The sequence below is a fragment of the Palaemon carinicauda genome, chromosome 4 (assembly GCF_036898095.1).
Source record: "Palaemon carinicauda isolate YSFRI2023 chromosome 4, ASM3689809v2, whole genome shotgun sequence".
Classification (NCBI taxonomy): Eukaryota; Metazoa; Arthropoda; class Malacostraca; order Decapoda; family Palaemonidae; genus Palaemon; species Palaemon carinicauda.
The window spans coordinates 54,716,397-54,731,982 of record NC_090728.1 but is presented as its reverse complement, the minus strand read 5'-3'; the positions used below and the strand labels follow the sequence as shown (position 1 = coordinate 54,731,982).

At 38.4% G+C, this 15,586-nt stretch overlaps 2 protein-coding genes across 6 annotated transcripts in view; one reads left to right on the top strand and one right to left on the bottom strand.

Annotated features, from left to right (window-relative positions):
* Positions 1–3,562, top strand: part of Rcd5 (microspherule protein Rcd5) — a 30,946-nt gene extending 27,384 nt beyond the window's left edge. For all 4 annotated transcript variants that reach the window (XM_068372291.1, XM_068372290.1, XM_068372289.1 and 1 more), the window contains one exon: positions 3,149–3,562. In XM_068372291.1, the coding sequence (XP_068228392.1) occupies positions 3,149–3,364 (216 nt within the window). In that variant the 3' untranslated portion in view covers positions 3,365–3,562. The remainder of the gene's footprint in view (positions 1–3,148) is intronic.
* LOC137639965 (protein arginine N-methyltransferase 9-like) overlaps positions 1–15,586 on the bottom strand; it is a 54,474-nt gene that overhangs the window by 9,605 nt on the left and 29,283 nt on the right. The window contains exons 5-8 of one of the 2 annotated variants that reach the window (XM_068372287.1): positions 14,415–14,651; positions 9,498–9,665; positions 7,122–8,219; positions 4,767–4,917 (exon numbers count right to left, since the gene is read on the bottom strand). In XM_068372287.1, coding sequence (XP_068228388.1) covers positions 4,767–4,917; positions 7,122–8,219; positions 9,498–9,665; positions 14,415–14,651 — 1,654 coding nt within the window. The remainder of the gene's footprint in view (positions 1–4,766; positions 4,918–7,121; positions 8,220–9,497; positions 9,666–14,414; positions 14,652–15,586) is intronic. The other variant, XM_068372288.1, reaches the window with a different exon arrangement.

Here is a 15,586-nt window from a genome sequence, read left to right as displayed (position 1 = left end):
ATCGTCCAAAGGAGCTCTCCCTATCACAGGCATCCAGGGAGGCTCTCCAGTGGTAGCTGGACAAGAATACACTGGCAGGGGTATCCCTTCTGGACTCTCCTCCGGAGTTACTACTATTCACGGACACGTCCAAGGAGGGCTGGGGAGCCCACCTGCAGGACAACTTGGTATCGGGTCTGTGGAGCGAGGAGGAGAAGACACTCCACATAAACGAGCAAGAACTCCTGGCAGCGCAGAGGGCCCTACTGTCCCTGGCGGACGAAGTCAGTGGCAGAAAAATCTCCCTAATGTCGGACAACATGGTGGTCGCCTATATCAAGAAGCAGGGCGGTCTGAGGTCCCGTCTTCTACAGGACCTGACAGAGGAGATTCTAACCTGGGCCAAGGGAAATGGGACTACCCTGATGGCGAAATTCATTCCGGGAAAAAGAAACGTGGTGGCAGACGGCTAGCAGGAGAGGCCAAGTCCTAGTCCTAGGCACCGAGTGGTCCCTTCATCCAGAAGTAGCAAGGACCTCTTTGCAACCAGGCTGAACGCCAAACTACCAGTGTTTTGCTTCCAGTCCCAGATCCAACAGCAGTCATGGAAGACGCCTTTCAATATCCGTGGGACGGCGTGGATGCCTACGCGTTCCCTCCGTTCGGGCTCCTGTGGCAGACCCTAGACAGACTAAGGACAACCAAAGGGGCTCAGCTGACTCTAATCGCCCCCTGGTGGCCGGAAAAGGAGTGGTTCCCCGACCTACGAGACCTAGCAGTGGCCCAGCTGGGCCCCTTCCCATCAGAGGAGATCTTCTCAGGCAGCCTCACTTTCCGAAGTTTCATGAGGGGCTCGGAAACCTATCCCTTCACGCGTGGAGGTTATCGAGCGCCTCCTGACAAGGGAAGGATTCTCCCCAAGGGCGGCCTCCCAGATGACGGGCTGCCTCCACTCCTCCTCGAGGGCCATATACCAAGCTAAATGGCTAGGGTCCTACAAGTGTTGCCGGAAGAACGACCGTAAGCCCATAGGAGCCTCCATCTCGACAATAGCAGATTACTTGGTTCACCTACGCCTAGATAGGAACATGTCGGTGCCATCCATCAAAGGGGTCAGACCTGCCTTGGGACAGATTGCGTGGTTAAAAGGAATAGACCTGGGTGGTTCCAGGCAACTGTCCATGCTTATCAAGAGTTTTGAGCAGTCCTGCCCTCCTCACTCTTTGATGGCTCTGGAGTGGGATGTCCTCTTAGTCTTGGACTCCCTCAAGAAACCACCGTTCGATCCTTTGCAGCAGGCCCTGGACAGAGAATTGACCCGGAAGACTGTGTTCCTCCTCGCCCTGGCCTCTTCCAAAAGGGTGGGCGGATTGCATGGGCTGGCAGCCAACGTTGGTCACTTCATCGGCTGGAAGGATGCAATCCTAACCTTTGTGCCCTCCTTCGTAGCCAAGATCCAAGGTTCTTGGAGGTGGTGATCCTAGCCATCCCTAAGTCAGATGACTCAGAGGACCTTCTGCTGTGTCCGGTTAGGGCTCTCCGAAAGTACCTTCGACGTCCCGCGTAAGGCCCACCATGAAACACCTGTTTGTCTCCACGGGTAAAGTGAGGCGATTTCGAAGAACACGATTTCCTACTGGCTCAGGGAGGTAATTCGAAGGGATTATGTAGCGAAGGGCAAGCCAGCACCCTCGTCTGCCAGGCCCCATGATATCAGGTCCATCAGTACATTGATGGCCTTTTCAAAGTAGGTGTCAGTGGCACAAGTTCTTAAAGCAGGTGTGTGGAAGAGACAGAACACCTTCACTTCCCATTACCTGAAAGACCGCTCCTTAGTGTCTCGCAATGAGTACAGACTCGGCCCCATCGTGGTGGCACAACGGGATTTAATGCCGCGACTTGCACACAGTGTTAACCCCCTCTCCTGCTACATGGCACAAATGACAGTTCTACGTCGATGGATGTCCCCCAACTTGGGTGAGTGTTATTGCAGGTTTCATGAAGTTTTTTCCCCAACAGGCCTTCCATATCACCTTCTCTTCCGCCCCTTCCTCGTTTCAGTTCCCACCTCCTAGGCCTAAGTCTCCTGAGAGAGTAGTCCGTGGTTACAGTGCATCGGAACAAATATCAAATTCCACCTTAACTACCCCGCTAGTTCTCGGAAGTAGCTGGCACTGAGACAACGGTGGCACCTGGATCGAGTACAAATGGCGACCTTTGCCCTGTCCTTACCAGGCCTGACACGCCCTTCTTCTTGGTGCATTGTGGTCAAAGACAGGGGGAGGTCGCTTTGCGCAGGGAACACCCTGGGGCATATTACCGGCCTGAGGCTTTATGCCTCTTGCCTGGAATGGAGTCCTGGTTGGGGGAAAAATTTTCTGGTCGCAAGTTTAAACTAAAGAGTATCTCCTGAGAGAGTAGTCCATGGTAAGTATGGTAGGAAAAATACAAATTACTAAGAATTTGATATATTATTGTTAAATGTTTTAAAGGTTAAAAATTTTTCTGATATCCCATTAGTTATCTTCTCCTGACTACATTTATCCAACAAAATTATTAACTGAAAAGTAAAAATAACATTAAAACTCTTACTCATCACTTCAAAGAGAGATAGGTTGATACTGCCCCTCACTTTTAGTTACTTTATTAGTATCATTCACTTATCTCTCACATCAATTGTTATATGATCAGTGATCTAACTTATTACCTCTGCCAACAACATTGGAAGGAGGTTATGTTTTACCCCCTGTTTGTGTTTGTTTGTGAACAGCTTCCTTGCCGTAATTTTAATCGTAATGAAACTTGCAGGGATTAACCGTTATGTAAAGGCTGGAAATGATTAAATTTTGAAAGGTCAAGGTCATGGTCAAGTAAAATGTCCTCCAATTCACGTAATCAGCCATAAGTTTGGACATCATTGTCACAGAGACTTCAAACTTGGTTCATATTTGAGTGTATGAAAATCCATGCCAATTAATAAATGTTAAGGTCAAGGTCTGCGCTCTACTGAGTCCCCCTCTAGTTTGATAAGGGAATTGAAGCGTATGAAGGGTATAGAGAGAAATATCTTATTCTTTTAAAAATGTTGAGATGTGAAGTTGGTGCTTCTTTTTTTGAATGGAAATATTGAAATAATAATTGAATATTAAAATGCTCGTTTTCTTTACAGGGGATCATCAAACTTCGAAATACTGGTGATTTCCTGATAGCCAACGAGGGCAAGCGCCCTATCTACGTAGATGGTAAACCAGTTTTAGCTGGTAACAAAATTAAATTGAATAACAATTCAGTTGTAGAAATTGCATCTTTAAGATTTATATTTCTCATCAATCTTGATCTCATCAATGTTATACGTCAAGAAACTGCTAAACTTAGTGGTCATTAAAGTGTTAAAAAGTCATTAGAGATCTGTGTGTATTAATAGTGGCTAAATAGTGTTTTGTGATATTTGTAACTTAGTACTGCATATCAAAACAATGTTTAGTTTGTCAAGCTTTTCATTGTATTTTTTCCTAAACCTAGTTCATATTTAATATGTATTTACAGCTAAACCAGTATTGGTAATAAAAAATAAAATTGTAAATTTTCTTTTTTCTTGAAACCAAATTCCATTTGAGATTTTGTTCCAATTTAATGTATCCAAAAAAATAAAAAATATGCTCACATATAATTAACAGTGTTGTTGATATAATTTCATAACAGAATATTGTTGATATAATTTCCTAACTTATACAGCACTGTTTAATGATTTCTAATGCTAAATTTCACATTTTGACTTGTGCTGATATTAACTTTATTTGGCGATTTGTAACTAAATTTCACGTTTTGAATTGTTCTTTGGCAATTTTTAATACTGTAGTGACATTGTATTTAGCATTTTCGTGTTATAAGACATTTGCGAATACCAAACACGCGGGTAGCATGAGTTGACTGTATCTTTGGTCCCACTGCCTTTTCCTCCATATTGCTGACCATTGTCTGTATGCTTTTCATACTGCAACAGCAGGGGTTTTGTCCTGGTGCACATAGGCACTGCATGGCCTCTGGGCCAAAATTCATAAATATAGTTCCAAAATAACCAACAATCGCCATTAGTAAAATATAAAACTGGATTTAAAGTTTACGCCTCTCATATGAAATGAGGATTAAAGGGCTTGTACAGTATAGCAATCATTCTTCAATATTTTAAATTTGGTGGGGGCGCTTCCTCCCTCTATCATACACTACAATAGTGAATCTCTGAGCAAAACACCACTCTCTCCATGTACTTTAGCATATATTAATGAAAAGAGCTGGGAAGAAGGAAATACACAAACTGAAGAGGTCTGAATTACATTTTTTCTATGAATTGGAATTCAGTTTTCCGCCTTTTACTAGCTTTGTATTGAAACACTAAGTATGTGTGTGTTAACTATATGTACATTAAGCAAATAAGTGGATGATAATCTGGTTTTAAAGCAGTGGCAATAGAATAAAATCTAGTTTGTTCCCTCTTTCACATGCCACAAGAAGAATGAACTGCCAGATAGTATTTTGAGTAATCAATTCTACCTAACAATATTATTACACGACTAGACATTATCTATGCATTAAAAGGTTTGTCGTAAATGATCAATCTCTTCAACTTGAGGCTTTTCACTGTATACATTTTGGTGACAAAGCAGATAATGAAAATTACACTACTGATTTTTGTAATGAGATAAAAAATACAACACAAGATTATAAAAACCTGAAGGTAATGACTAAGTAAGATTAGATTTGGAGTAAAATAATAATTTCAAACTTACCTTTGCTATATTAAACACCTCAGCAACTTTTACACCACAAGTGTTAGAGTCGTCAACTTGAGTCATGGATACAAGGTCTGGAGAACTGATGGCATCCACCACTAAATCTAGTTTTTGAGGGAAAACAATACCGTCTTCAGCCATCATCAACCTATTGAAAAAATAAATGTGATCAATAGAAAAAAAAAATAAGGAAAAGCTGCCTAATATTTATTGCCTTTCTTTCTAAATAGGATCTATCACTAATAAAGCTAAGATTCTAATAACAAAAGACTCATGTAAAGTCTCAGTTTACAGTATATCTAAAGAATCAAACTCAAAAGTTGAACCTTAATAAAATTTGTTATTTCTATAATTACGATGTTCATAATTGCTTTGTTCCTAAAGCCGATTTGATATCGACATTACCCAAAACTTTACACTTACAAATCTTTCCTCTTTGTAGGAAGCATCTTACGAACCTCTGTGACCAATCTTTTAAAAACCTAAAGAAGCTTCTCTGCCGATGGAGCACCATCAATACTTCGGGAAGGCCACAACTTAGCCCAATCTAAGGCATTGCGAAAGTTTTGATCAGAAGGTACATTGATGGGAGTACTTTAGGAGAGATGCAGGGGGGATATTACCCTTGCTAGAAGGCAATACTTTTGTCTTACTCAAGAGCTCTCCGCTCCCTGAGCATTAGGCAGGATCTACCTTTCCCTCACAAATTCCTCTGGGGGACTCAACCAATGAGGAAGTCGAAGGAAACTCGGTGGATTCCACACCCAAAGCTTGGACAAAGGTACTAAAGTTCTTCTTCAGCATAAGCTTGGGCGTTGCAAAGTCCAATACTAACGAATGCCTCTTAAACCTTGATGGTGATCTATGTCAGTCTTATTCATATACATGCCACAGTTTTGGCTGGGTTTCCTGGGACATGCCCGCATGTCTGCCTATGGAACTGCCATCATCGATAAACAGCACAATAATACAAAACACAATGAAAAAGTAAATAAAAAACTGCCAATCATAGGTCACAGGAAAGTACAGAACAAGCACAGTGGCTACTCTGTTTATAGATTCAAGTTTAACAGCCATTCCAGCTTTACAAAGAATGATGGTCTGTATTACATGTAGAAACAAACAGCCACTTACAGTGAGTAAGGGATGGCTAGATAAGTTAAAAAAGAGATATAACTTGAAAATATAAACATGCTGAGAGAATCACCATCTGTAAACAAGGTGGCAGCTGATATGTATCCAGCAAAGATGAGAGGAGACTACTGCCACAGGTATGTCCTTAACTGCGATAAAACTGTCCATTTCTTGAAAAATGAAGGAAAAAAAAAAAAGACCTACCACAACTAACAGACAATAGTAGTAAAGCAGAAACCAGGGATTAAAACACGGAATTATCAAGTGACCTTAGTTCTCTGCAACAACATAGCTGGTTACATGATCGAGTCAGCTGTTGCGTACAAAGCCAAGAACCAACGCGCCTTTAGGACCCAAGCCCACACTTCCTGTTTTAAGGCAGAACAATACTAAGGCATGTTTCACTACTTTGATATTTAAGCAGTTTAAATTTAGAAGTGAAAGCATACCTTAAAAAAGGAAGGTTTGCCTTTGAAGACATTGCATTTAACAGATAATGCTCTTGGAAATCAACATATCGTCATGGAAAAATAGTATATCTTCAGAACAATTTCTGCCTCCCTAAACAAAGTGATCTCAATTCTGTAACTTTAAGACCAAGGCATCATTTACAATATAAATACCTCTTTCACTCAGCAGGTTTTCAAGATCATCAGATTGGCTGTTGATGCAGATTAGGACATGAAGGTACAGTAATAGAATCCTACAAGTCCTTCACAATCACCAATGCTGTTAGGTTTTTTAAAGGGGCAATGGATGAATTATAGCATCAAACTGACAATGCCTGAGGAGAATGTTTTGGAGTGAGGTATCAAAGGATTATAAATCCTTTCCACAAATTGATGACAGTGTCAGTAAGATACACATGGCTATACAACTTGATGGTGATGGAATGGGGGACATGTTAGACCATGATTTAGTCATACATATAAATTAGAGGAGCATCTAAGAGATTTTTTAATCAGTTTGATGTACTTTAGAATTGGTCTTCCACACAAGGCTGATAAAGTTTGGTATTAGTAAGTCAATGGTTTGTCATTATGATTAAACAGTACAAAATGAAATTCTGCAGTACTTACTTCTAATATGATGCAAACACTTAAAAAAGATGGACAACATTTAAAATATACCCCAAAAATGTATTGGGTAGCTGAAGCTGGGAAACACAAGACAATTCAATGAATGGTATGCTTAGCTAGTGTAGATTAATCAACTTACCTGTACATCAAAATCTTCTTGATAATGCCATCTTGTAAAGTTCCTTCTTTTGTGATTGGCCATAAAAAGAGAAGATTCACCTCCTCCTCAAGATCCTCAGTTAATTTGGAACTTATCCCAATCTCCCTAAGAGCTTCTAAGACACTCTCTTCTTCTACATAAAGCTTAGCACTTGGAAACATAGACTTGACAAAAAGGCCAGCAATGGGAAATGGAGTGATATCACATATTACATAAGAGTGGGGAGTTTTTGATAAATTCTTCATCTTCATCGCAGCTTCTTTGGCTCCAATTAAAAAGTTGCTTAAGAAATTCTTTCTGGTTAAAAAGTTCATGGAACTTGCAGGTAAAAAGAGATTATCTTTCATATTTTGGCCCGATGCTGTATCAGCTTTAACGCAAAGATTTATAATACCACCACAGCAACTGAAGTCAACCTTTACAGTATCATTAACTTTAAGAGATTTAGTGTTTGACACAAGGTACAATGCATTTTCCCAAGCAGCAGCACAAGATTCTGGAAATGTATTGATAGCATAAGTGTCATCCAAATTCAATTTGAATGCAAGAGCCAAAGCATCAACAGTTCCTTCAGATGTACACAGCAATTCTAATGTTTTGTTTACTAACCCATTGAGGTGCATATCGATACTGGTTGGAGAGTTAAAATCTACTTTAGTTACTGGTGTCCATTCTGATAACATTTTGAACCCACCAGGGATATTGTTAAGTTTTTCCGACATATATGGTTCATCTAGCTTTAACAAGACGTTTTTGTTTTTAAAGTACTTAATAAGCTCAGGATTATCTAGTTTAACGCAATTAGCAATGTACTTGCTACTAATTAAAGCTACAAATACTTCAGCACCTGAAGGGATAACTTTTCCATATCTTGTCTGTCCTTCAACTGCTGAATCTTTGGGTGGATTTTCCTGTTCTAAATCAACTTTACTATGACTAGTTTTGTGTGTGAAAGGTTCTGACTGCACAGAAGGTGGAGGAGGTAGAAGAAGATGGGCCCATGCATGCTGCAGTGTGGATAGGATATGTTCTCCAAGCAATCCAGCATCCAAGGTCTCACTCACAACCAGTGACACTCTGAAAAAGAGAATCATCATAATTTCTGAAAACAAGAGTAATTTCTTTCTCTGTACAAACTTTGGATTGTCTAATTATATCTCAAAACAATTCTCAGAAACTGTCCACCAGAAAGATAAAAAGATGCACCAATGGGTCAAGTAGGCCAACTAATGTGCACAGTATCCTAAAATATCTATGGCATTTAATTGAATCCTTCTGATCAAGGTGGAACAGAGCACAGGAATCAGATGGGCATTTTTTGTAAAAATTTATATGGTATTTCAAATCTAACACTTGTTTCACCAGTCTTATTACTTAAAAAAAATTTAAAAACAATATTGCACTTTTAGAGATTCACACTCAATAAGAAAAGTAATACCCAGTAATTGCAATATGACTGCATTACACTTATTTACAAGCATTAACATATTTACCATAGCCTGAATTATATAAATTAATGAGTAATTGAATATATTATTTTACAGTAATACTTGCTTGTAGGTCTTATTGCTAATATTTCTGAAGTGCTAGCTTTCTCAACTTTAAAAGAAAAAAACATTTTTTCTCTACTTTGCACCTACCCCCTCCAAAATTATCTAGTGCAGGAGAATTGAGCTGACCTCATGGTTATATCTCATTAAAAAATTCTCTAAACCTGTTGGAATCTTTTGGTTTCTTACTATAAACCTTTTAATGCTTCATAGAATAAGATATAAACTCCTTTTCAATTCTATCCACCTATTCCAGATTCGGTAAGTTCTCAAGGCTTGACTTGCTGTTTCAGGTATGCCAATCAGAGATTACAGATGATTATCCTGCCAGTATAACAATCATATATACAAGTACCATCTGCCAAGCAGTAAAGCATAAAGAAAATATGAGTTCTGTACAATTCTATGTACACTAACTCCTAAGATTCATGCCTACTAAGAAATGAAACAAAGAGATCAAATTAACCCTTTTACCCCCAGGCTATTTGGAAATTTCCAACCCTTAACCCCCAGGGGGTTATTTTTTTCCCAGCATATTTTGAAGTATATTTTTTTTAAATTGCTCTAACAGCCTTAATTTTTGTCATAGAGAGGTCAGGTTGGTCTCATTCTCTTGGAAAATGCCTGAATTTTCTCAAAAAAATATAAAAAATATGAAAAAAAAAAAAATTTTTTATAGCATTTTTTTGCAAGGATGTACCGGTACGTCCATGGGGGTAAAGGGATGGCTTTTGTGAAACGTACCAGTACGTCCTTTGGGGGTAAAAGGGTTAATCAATCCTCTTACCAAACTTTGAAGTCTTACCTCTTTGGAATGTCTTTAGGTATGGTTAGATTATGACTGTGAAGGTTGAAAATCTTCATCCCTTCAGCTGCAGCATTTGACTTGAGAATATCATTTCCTATTTCATACATGAATTTATCAGTTTCACATCCATAGACAACCTTTGCTCCTGACCGTTTTGCATATATGCTGTAAAAACCAATAAAGAAAACTTGTAATATGCAAGATGCATAAGAAATGGTGCCATAAAACTTGAAATAACTATTGATAACAATATTAGAAAAGAAAAAACATATTTTTCCAAATAGGGTTGTAGCTTAGCAAGTAATGATAATAATAATAAAAAGAATTATGGCCAAAATATGGAAAATTTAATAATAGTAATTTTCATTTTTCCTAACCATAGAAACCTGGGTCTTTTACATATGATAGATATCAGTGAAACTGGAGTACTTGGTGGTTAAACATTTATAGCAAGGTGTAAACATGTAGCCAGTAGTGGAAGCCTCACCCCACTACATGCTCACTGAGCAGTCACTCCAATTACAATCAGGACTTCTAGGGATTAGGTGATGGCGGGAAAGTTTGAGTAAAGGACTCAGGTTTACTTGGTTAGGAAAAATAAACATAAATCATCATCCATTACATAGGAGACTCATCCTAAGGTGGAAGGAAGTTCCTATTCCAACTGGCTGGATACTTATCTCGGGATACCAAACACTTGGACTCTTGGACGTGGTGCATAGTTAGTGTTCCTTACACCTTGTTAATGGGGTTTAGCTATAGCAACAGGTCCATACAATAAAGGTTGTAGAGCAGAAAATCTCTGTATAGAAACACTAAGACATAACCATATCAGTGGATTTGCCTAGTTACAACACACACCTCCTCATAAGAAGTGTGTGGAATGACACTTCTATGCATATAATAGAAAGGCTACAAGTTGAGTGGGCCTTACCTGCTTGGGAATCGATTCCAGCTAACAGGGTTTCCGATGCTGTGCCCCAAGAGAAAGGAAGATGAAAAGGAAAGGAAAGGACTAGTCAATCATCACTTTCATACCAGTCTAATATATAACCTCCATCCTCAATCTGATGCTAATGCATCCACCAGAGGTCCTGGGGAAAAGGTGTTTAAGTACCTGTGGGTCGATTTCCGCAGGCAATGTGGAGTGAATGCAGTCTGACTGATATTTCCCCAACGCCTGCCTGGAGTACCTGCACCATAGGGATATTCTTATGAAATGCCAGGGTTGTGCTTACACCCCTGACATCATGAATTGTAACCCGAGCTCTACCTGGAGAAGAAGGTGGGGTACAGTTAATAACTTCACTCGGCTAAAAGGAGATCGTATTCTTAGACACCTTCTTAACTCTTCAAGTGCTGACGAAGAGGCGCTGTAGGTGAGGTTGAGTTGGTTGTGTAAGTTTCAGATAATGTCTCGGCACCCTCACACGACACAAAAGCCACTGATCAGGGTTGTCAGTTACCTCTCTAAGACTCACGACCTGAAAAGAAGAAAATCTGGAATCGAGAACTGACGGATTCTGTGTTTTGGCTTCAAACTCAAGGATGAAGGAGAACAAGACCTGCCTTCAATGGTCAGTATGATTAATGCAAAAGGAGAGATAATGAAGCTCCCTAACTAGCTTAAAGGAGGCTAATGCAAGCAAGTAAACTGTTTTGAGCGTAAGATCCCTGTCCAAGGTAAATCTCAACCATTCATAAGGGAATGTAAGATCTTGGTGATGCCCCAGGGCAATGGCCTCACCTCTATTGGAGGACGGGACTACTCCCAATTCCGTGTGAGCATAGGGAGTTCCTTTGAATAGGAAATATAAACTCCTTTCAGCATATAGACCTTGCTCAAGGCTGTATAAAGTATGGAAAGTAAAATGCCAAGAACACTACTCTGTGAAACATCAGATATAACATTATAGGTAGTAGGTTGGCCAGGGCACCAGCCACTCACTGAGATACTACCACTAGAGAGTTGTGGGGTCTTTTGACTGGCTAGATAGTACTACATTGGATCCTTCTCTCTGGTTACGGTTCATTTTCCCTTCGCCTATACACAAACACCGAATGGTCTGGCCTATTCTTTACATATTTTCCTCTGTCCTCATACACCTGACAACACTGAGATTACCAAACAATTCTTCTTACTGCACTGTAATTGTTCAGTGGCCACTTTCCTCTTTGTAAGGGTAGAAGAGACACTTTAGCTATGGTTAGCAGCTCTTCTAGGAGAAGGACACTCCAAAATCAAACCATTGTTCTCTAATCTTAGGTAGTGCCATAGCCTCTGTACCAGTCTTCCACTATCTTGGGTTAGAGCTCTCTTGCTTGAGGCGACACTCGGGCACACTGTTCTATCTTATATGTTGTTTCTCTTCCTCTTGTTTTATAAAATTTTTATAGTTTATAAAGTGATATTTATTTTAATATTGTTGCTCTTCTTAAAATATTTTATTTTTCCTTGTTCCCTTTCCTCACTGGGCTATTTTTCCTGTTGGAGTCCCTGGGCTTATAGCATCCTGCTTTTCCAACCAGGGTTGTAGCTTAGCAAGTAATAATAATAATATTCACTATGGTACCCATCAACAACTTGCAATCTATTACTGTGCTCTAAAATTCAATAATGGTGCTAAGAAAAGAGCTACAGGTACCTACTTCCAACTATTTCAGTTTGAAAACAAGGGCCCCATTATAAACACGATCAAAGGCAGACCTAAAATCAAGGCCAATCATACAAAGTTCCTGACCACAATCAAGGAATTTCTGTAGAGCATTGGAGATTGTAAGAAGGGCATCACATGCTCCAAGGCCCTCATGGAAGCCAAATTGTAAAATAGGGATTACCTTCAGCATACCTATTTAGACATTTTGCCAAAAGACATTCAAAAGCTTTAGATAATATGGGAGTTATGGAAATTGGGCAGTAATCAGATGGGTTGGAGCTACCACAAACACATTTACTTTGGAGTAACATTACCAATTCTCCAGAAAGTGCTAAAAGAACCTCTTCTTACTAATTTGCAGAAAATAACAGACTAAGATATCTGTAGTCTTTATAAAAAAAACAAACGAAAAATATCATTTGGGTCTATACCTCCATAAGCATCAAGGTCTATCAAGAGAATTTTAATTTCATGGGACCGAAAAGCTAAACTAATTAGTTTAGCCTCAGGAAAACAGGAATGAGGAAGACCCGAGTTTCTCATTACTCTGCTTACTTTAAAAAATATCCAAAAGTGTTGCCTTCTCCTTTGGACAATGAGTGACAGGGCCGTCTGGTTAAGTAAAAGAGGAACTGTTGAATCTATACCAAAGAGTGCAGATTTAAGGGTAGCCCCAACTTATACTAGAAAGGGTTTCTTTTATGGTTAAAATGTATTCCTTTTCAGTAGAAGTAATAGTGCCTACATTTACCCTGTTACAGTTAAACCGTAATAAGCTAGTGGACCAGTTTGCAGGCGAACAATGCGCACTGCCATCTGAAACATGATGCAACCAATAAAGTTTGCCTAAAAATTTCAGTTCTAAGGGAATCACACAATATGCCACCCCATCCATATATAAAATACAAGGTTGATTAAAAGTGCTTACTTCAGTGAGTGAAAGGATATTAGAATCAAGAATACAAATTCAGTCTTTTGCTTCACAATCTAGTTATCTAAAAGTGACTAGGATTGCAGAAATGAGAGGGTTTAGCAGCAGAAGGGTCTAAAGTAAAGAATACGAGGCTCTTAGAGGATATCAAATCTGTTAACTCGCTGTGCATCATCAGAACCCTTAATGATTGAAACACTATTACCAATAACTTAAGAAGTCAGGTTATGGTTAGCAGCCAGGCAGGTAAGAACAAAATTACCATCTTTAAGTGAAAAGACACTGGCTTTCTGAGCTTTCACAAATGCTAAAGAAGTTAAGAGTTTTTGAAGCTCATAAATATCAAAAGTTGATTGGTTAGGTTTTATTATGAGTTCTGCGCTGGCTTATCATTATCGTCATTATCCCTACTATTAATTAGACTAGTCTTCTTTGATTTCCCCCTGAACTAAAAGCAAGTTTCCTTTTGTGGTTGGAATGTTAATTTAGTCGACAACCAGAGAAAGTTACTTTCCATGAGAGTAGTAGTGAGGCCTTTGCACTCCTCACAATGGTTATCTAAATCAAAAGATTGTACTGTCCCCGACACAAGACATAGAGAATATGGATCATGATTGCCCAGAAACCATTCCCTTGAATAATCATAAATCCATTAGAAGACAACCTAAAGAATGTGTTGTGTCAGACCAATGCGATCCACTGACTGAAAAGACGGAATCTATGGCGTGTCCAAACCTTGCTTATTCCCTTTAACCACTAAGGAAAATGGAAAATTTCAAAATTTTATCAGTAAAATTCAATAGCACCAAGTTTCCCGAGAGGAAGTAATCCAAACATCGGTTTAGGTTCATAGAAATAAATCCTTGTTACAGTATAGCAGAAGTGAAGCTGTGGCACAACATAACATACGAGCAGATGAAAGGACATTATTACTACAAGACATTATAAATCAACCCTTGTCAAACATTTATGATCTCTACACATTCTTATGGTCATGAAAATAGTGAAGGGTCTTCTATATTTAAAAAAAATTGGAGCGTGTAATATATGAAAAGGGATATCCATAACAGATTTTGATTAAAAAGATAAGGCATCATGGAGCTAAAAATATTTTAAAACTACTTCAAAAGGATTTTCTTTCATGTAAATGCCATAAAATAATCAATAGTAACTCAAAACCATTAAATAGCAAACAAAAATCATCAGATACTGTATTCAGCATAGATATGAAGATAAAAGATAAACGAATCCCATCATGTTTGGTGTTTAAAGGATCAAACTGGTCAATTAAAAGCATTGCAACATTACACAAGGAAACCAACTTACCTTAGCAAGTTTGTTCCAGAACCTATATCAAGTACTTCATCATAACCTTCCTTTATAGCTGCTTCAATTGCACATTTAAAGGAACAATTTCTTTGAACATCATTTAACATCGGCAAATGCCACCTATCAATTAGGGCATTCGCCAGGCGACCGCGTGTTTCTTGGGCATTAGGATCTTGAGTACACTCGCTATGTGACAAACAAGCGTAACTCCAAGCTTCATATATACTTCCATGTCTGCAAAAACCCAGGTAAATAAAACTCAACATTTATCAGACGTTTATTTTGTTTAATGTTCTTGACCATTTTTTGGATATAAATACCTGCACCTGATAATATAAAATCATGTTAATTTTAAATTCATATCTACTGTACTGTTCACTGTACATACATGAACTAACTATAAATGCAAAACCTACTGGGATATATTCTTTGACATGAATATATCTTAAAATACAAAAATTACGAACCCTTACCAATCGTCTTATAGTACCAAAGCTTAAATTTAAGAAACCAAGAAACATCACTAAAAGGAAAATGTAACACAAAATTTCTACAATACTGAAAAGCAAAATAAAAAATGTATCACATCGATTCATATGTAAGAAACGTACAGTTTATCTTAAAATAACACATTCACCGAACAAAAAAACATCAAAATTACAATACCTATGATTTAGCAATGTACATTTCAAATCTGAAATAAACGTATTGATAAACGAATAAAGTACTATTAATAATGAGAATGGAAAACATGTTTCTTACAATATTTTAAAAATAAAAATGCAAAGCTCTATCTTCTAACAGATCCTGTAGCCTATTTGAATTACACTGTCTTCGGCGACAGTAAAAATCTCTGTAGTCCACTAAAGTGTCATGGAGTTAACATGCTCTCCCTTTTGGATAAGCCAGGAAAATACATTAGCACACAAAATACTGTATGACAGTCCCTGAATATTAAGACAGGCTATTAATATCTCCCTCCCACTGTGGTATATTATCATCATCTATCCCTGAATGTCTGACAACTTTCAAGTTGTTTCATTCAATATGATTCCTCAAAAATAATTTCCAGTTTTGATTCAATAACATTTCTAATCATAATCAGATATTTCTTGGAAGTTTAGTAATTTATTTTCAATGTTTGCTGCCTTTAGCATGACATTGTATTA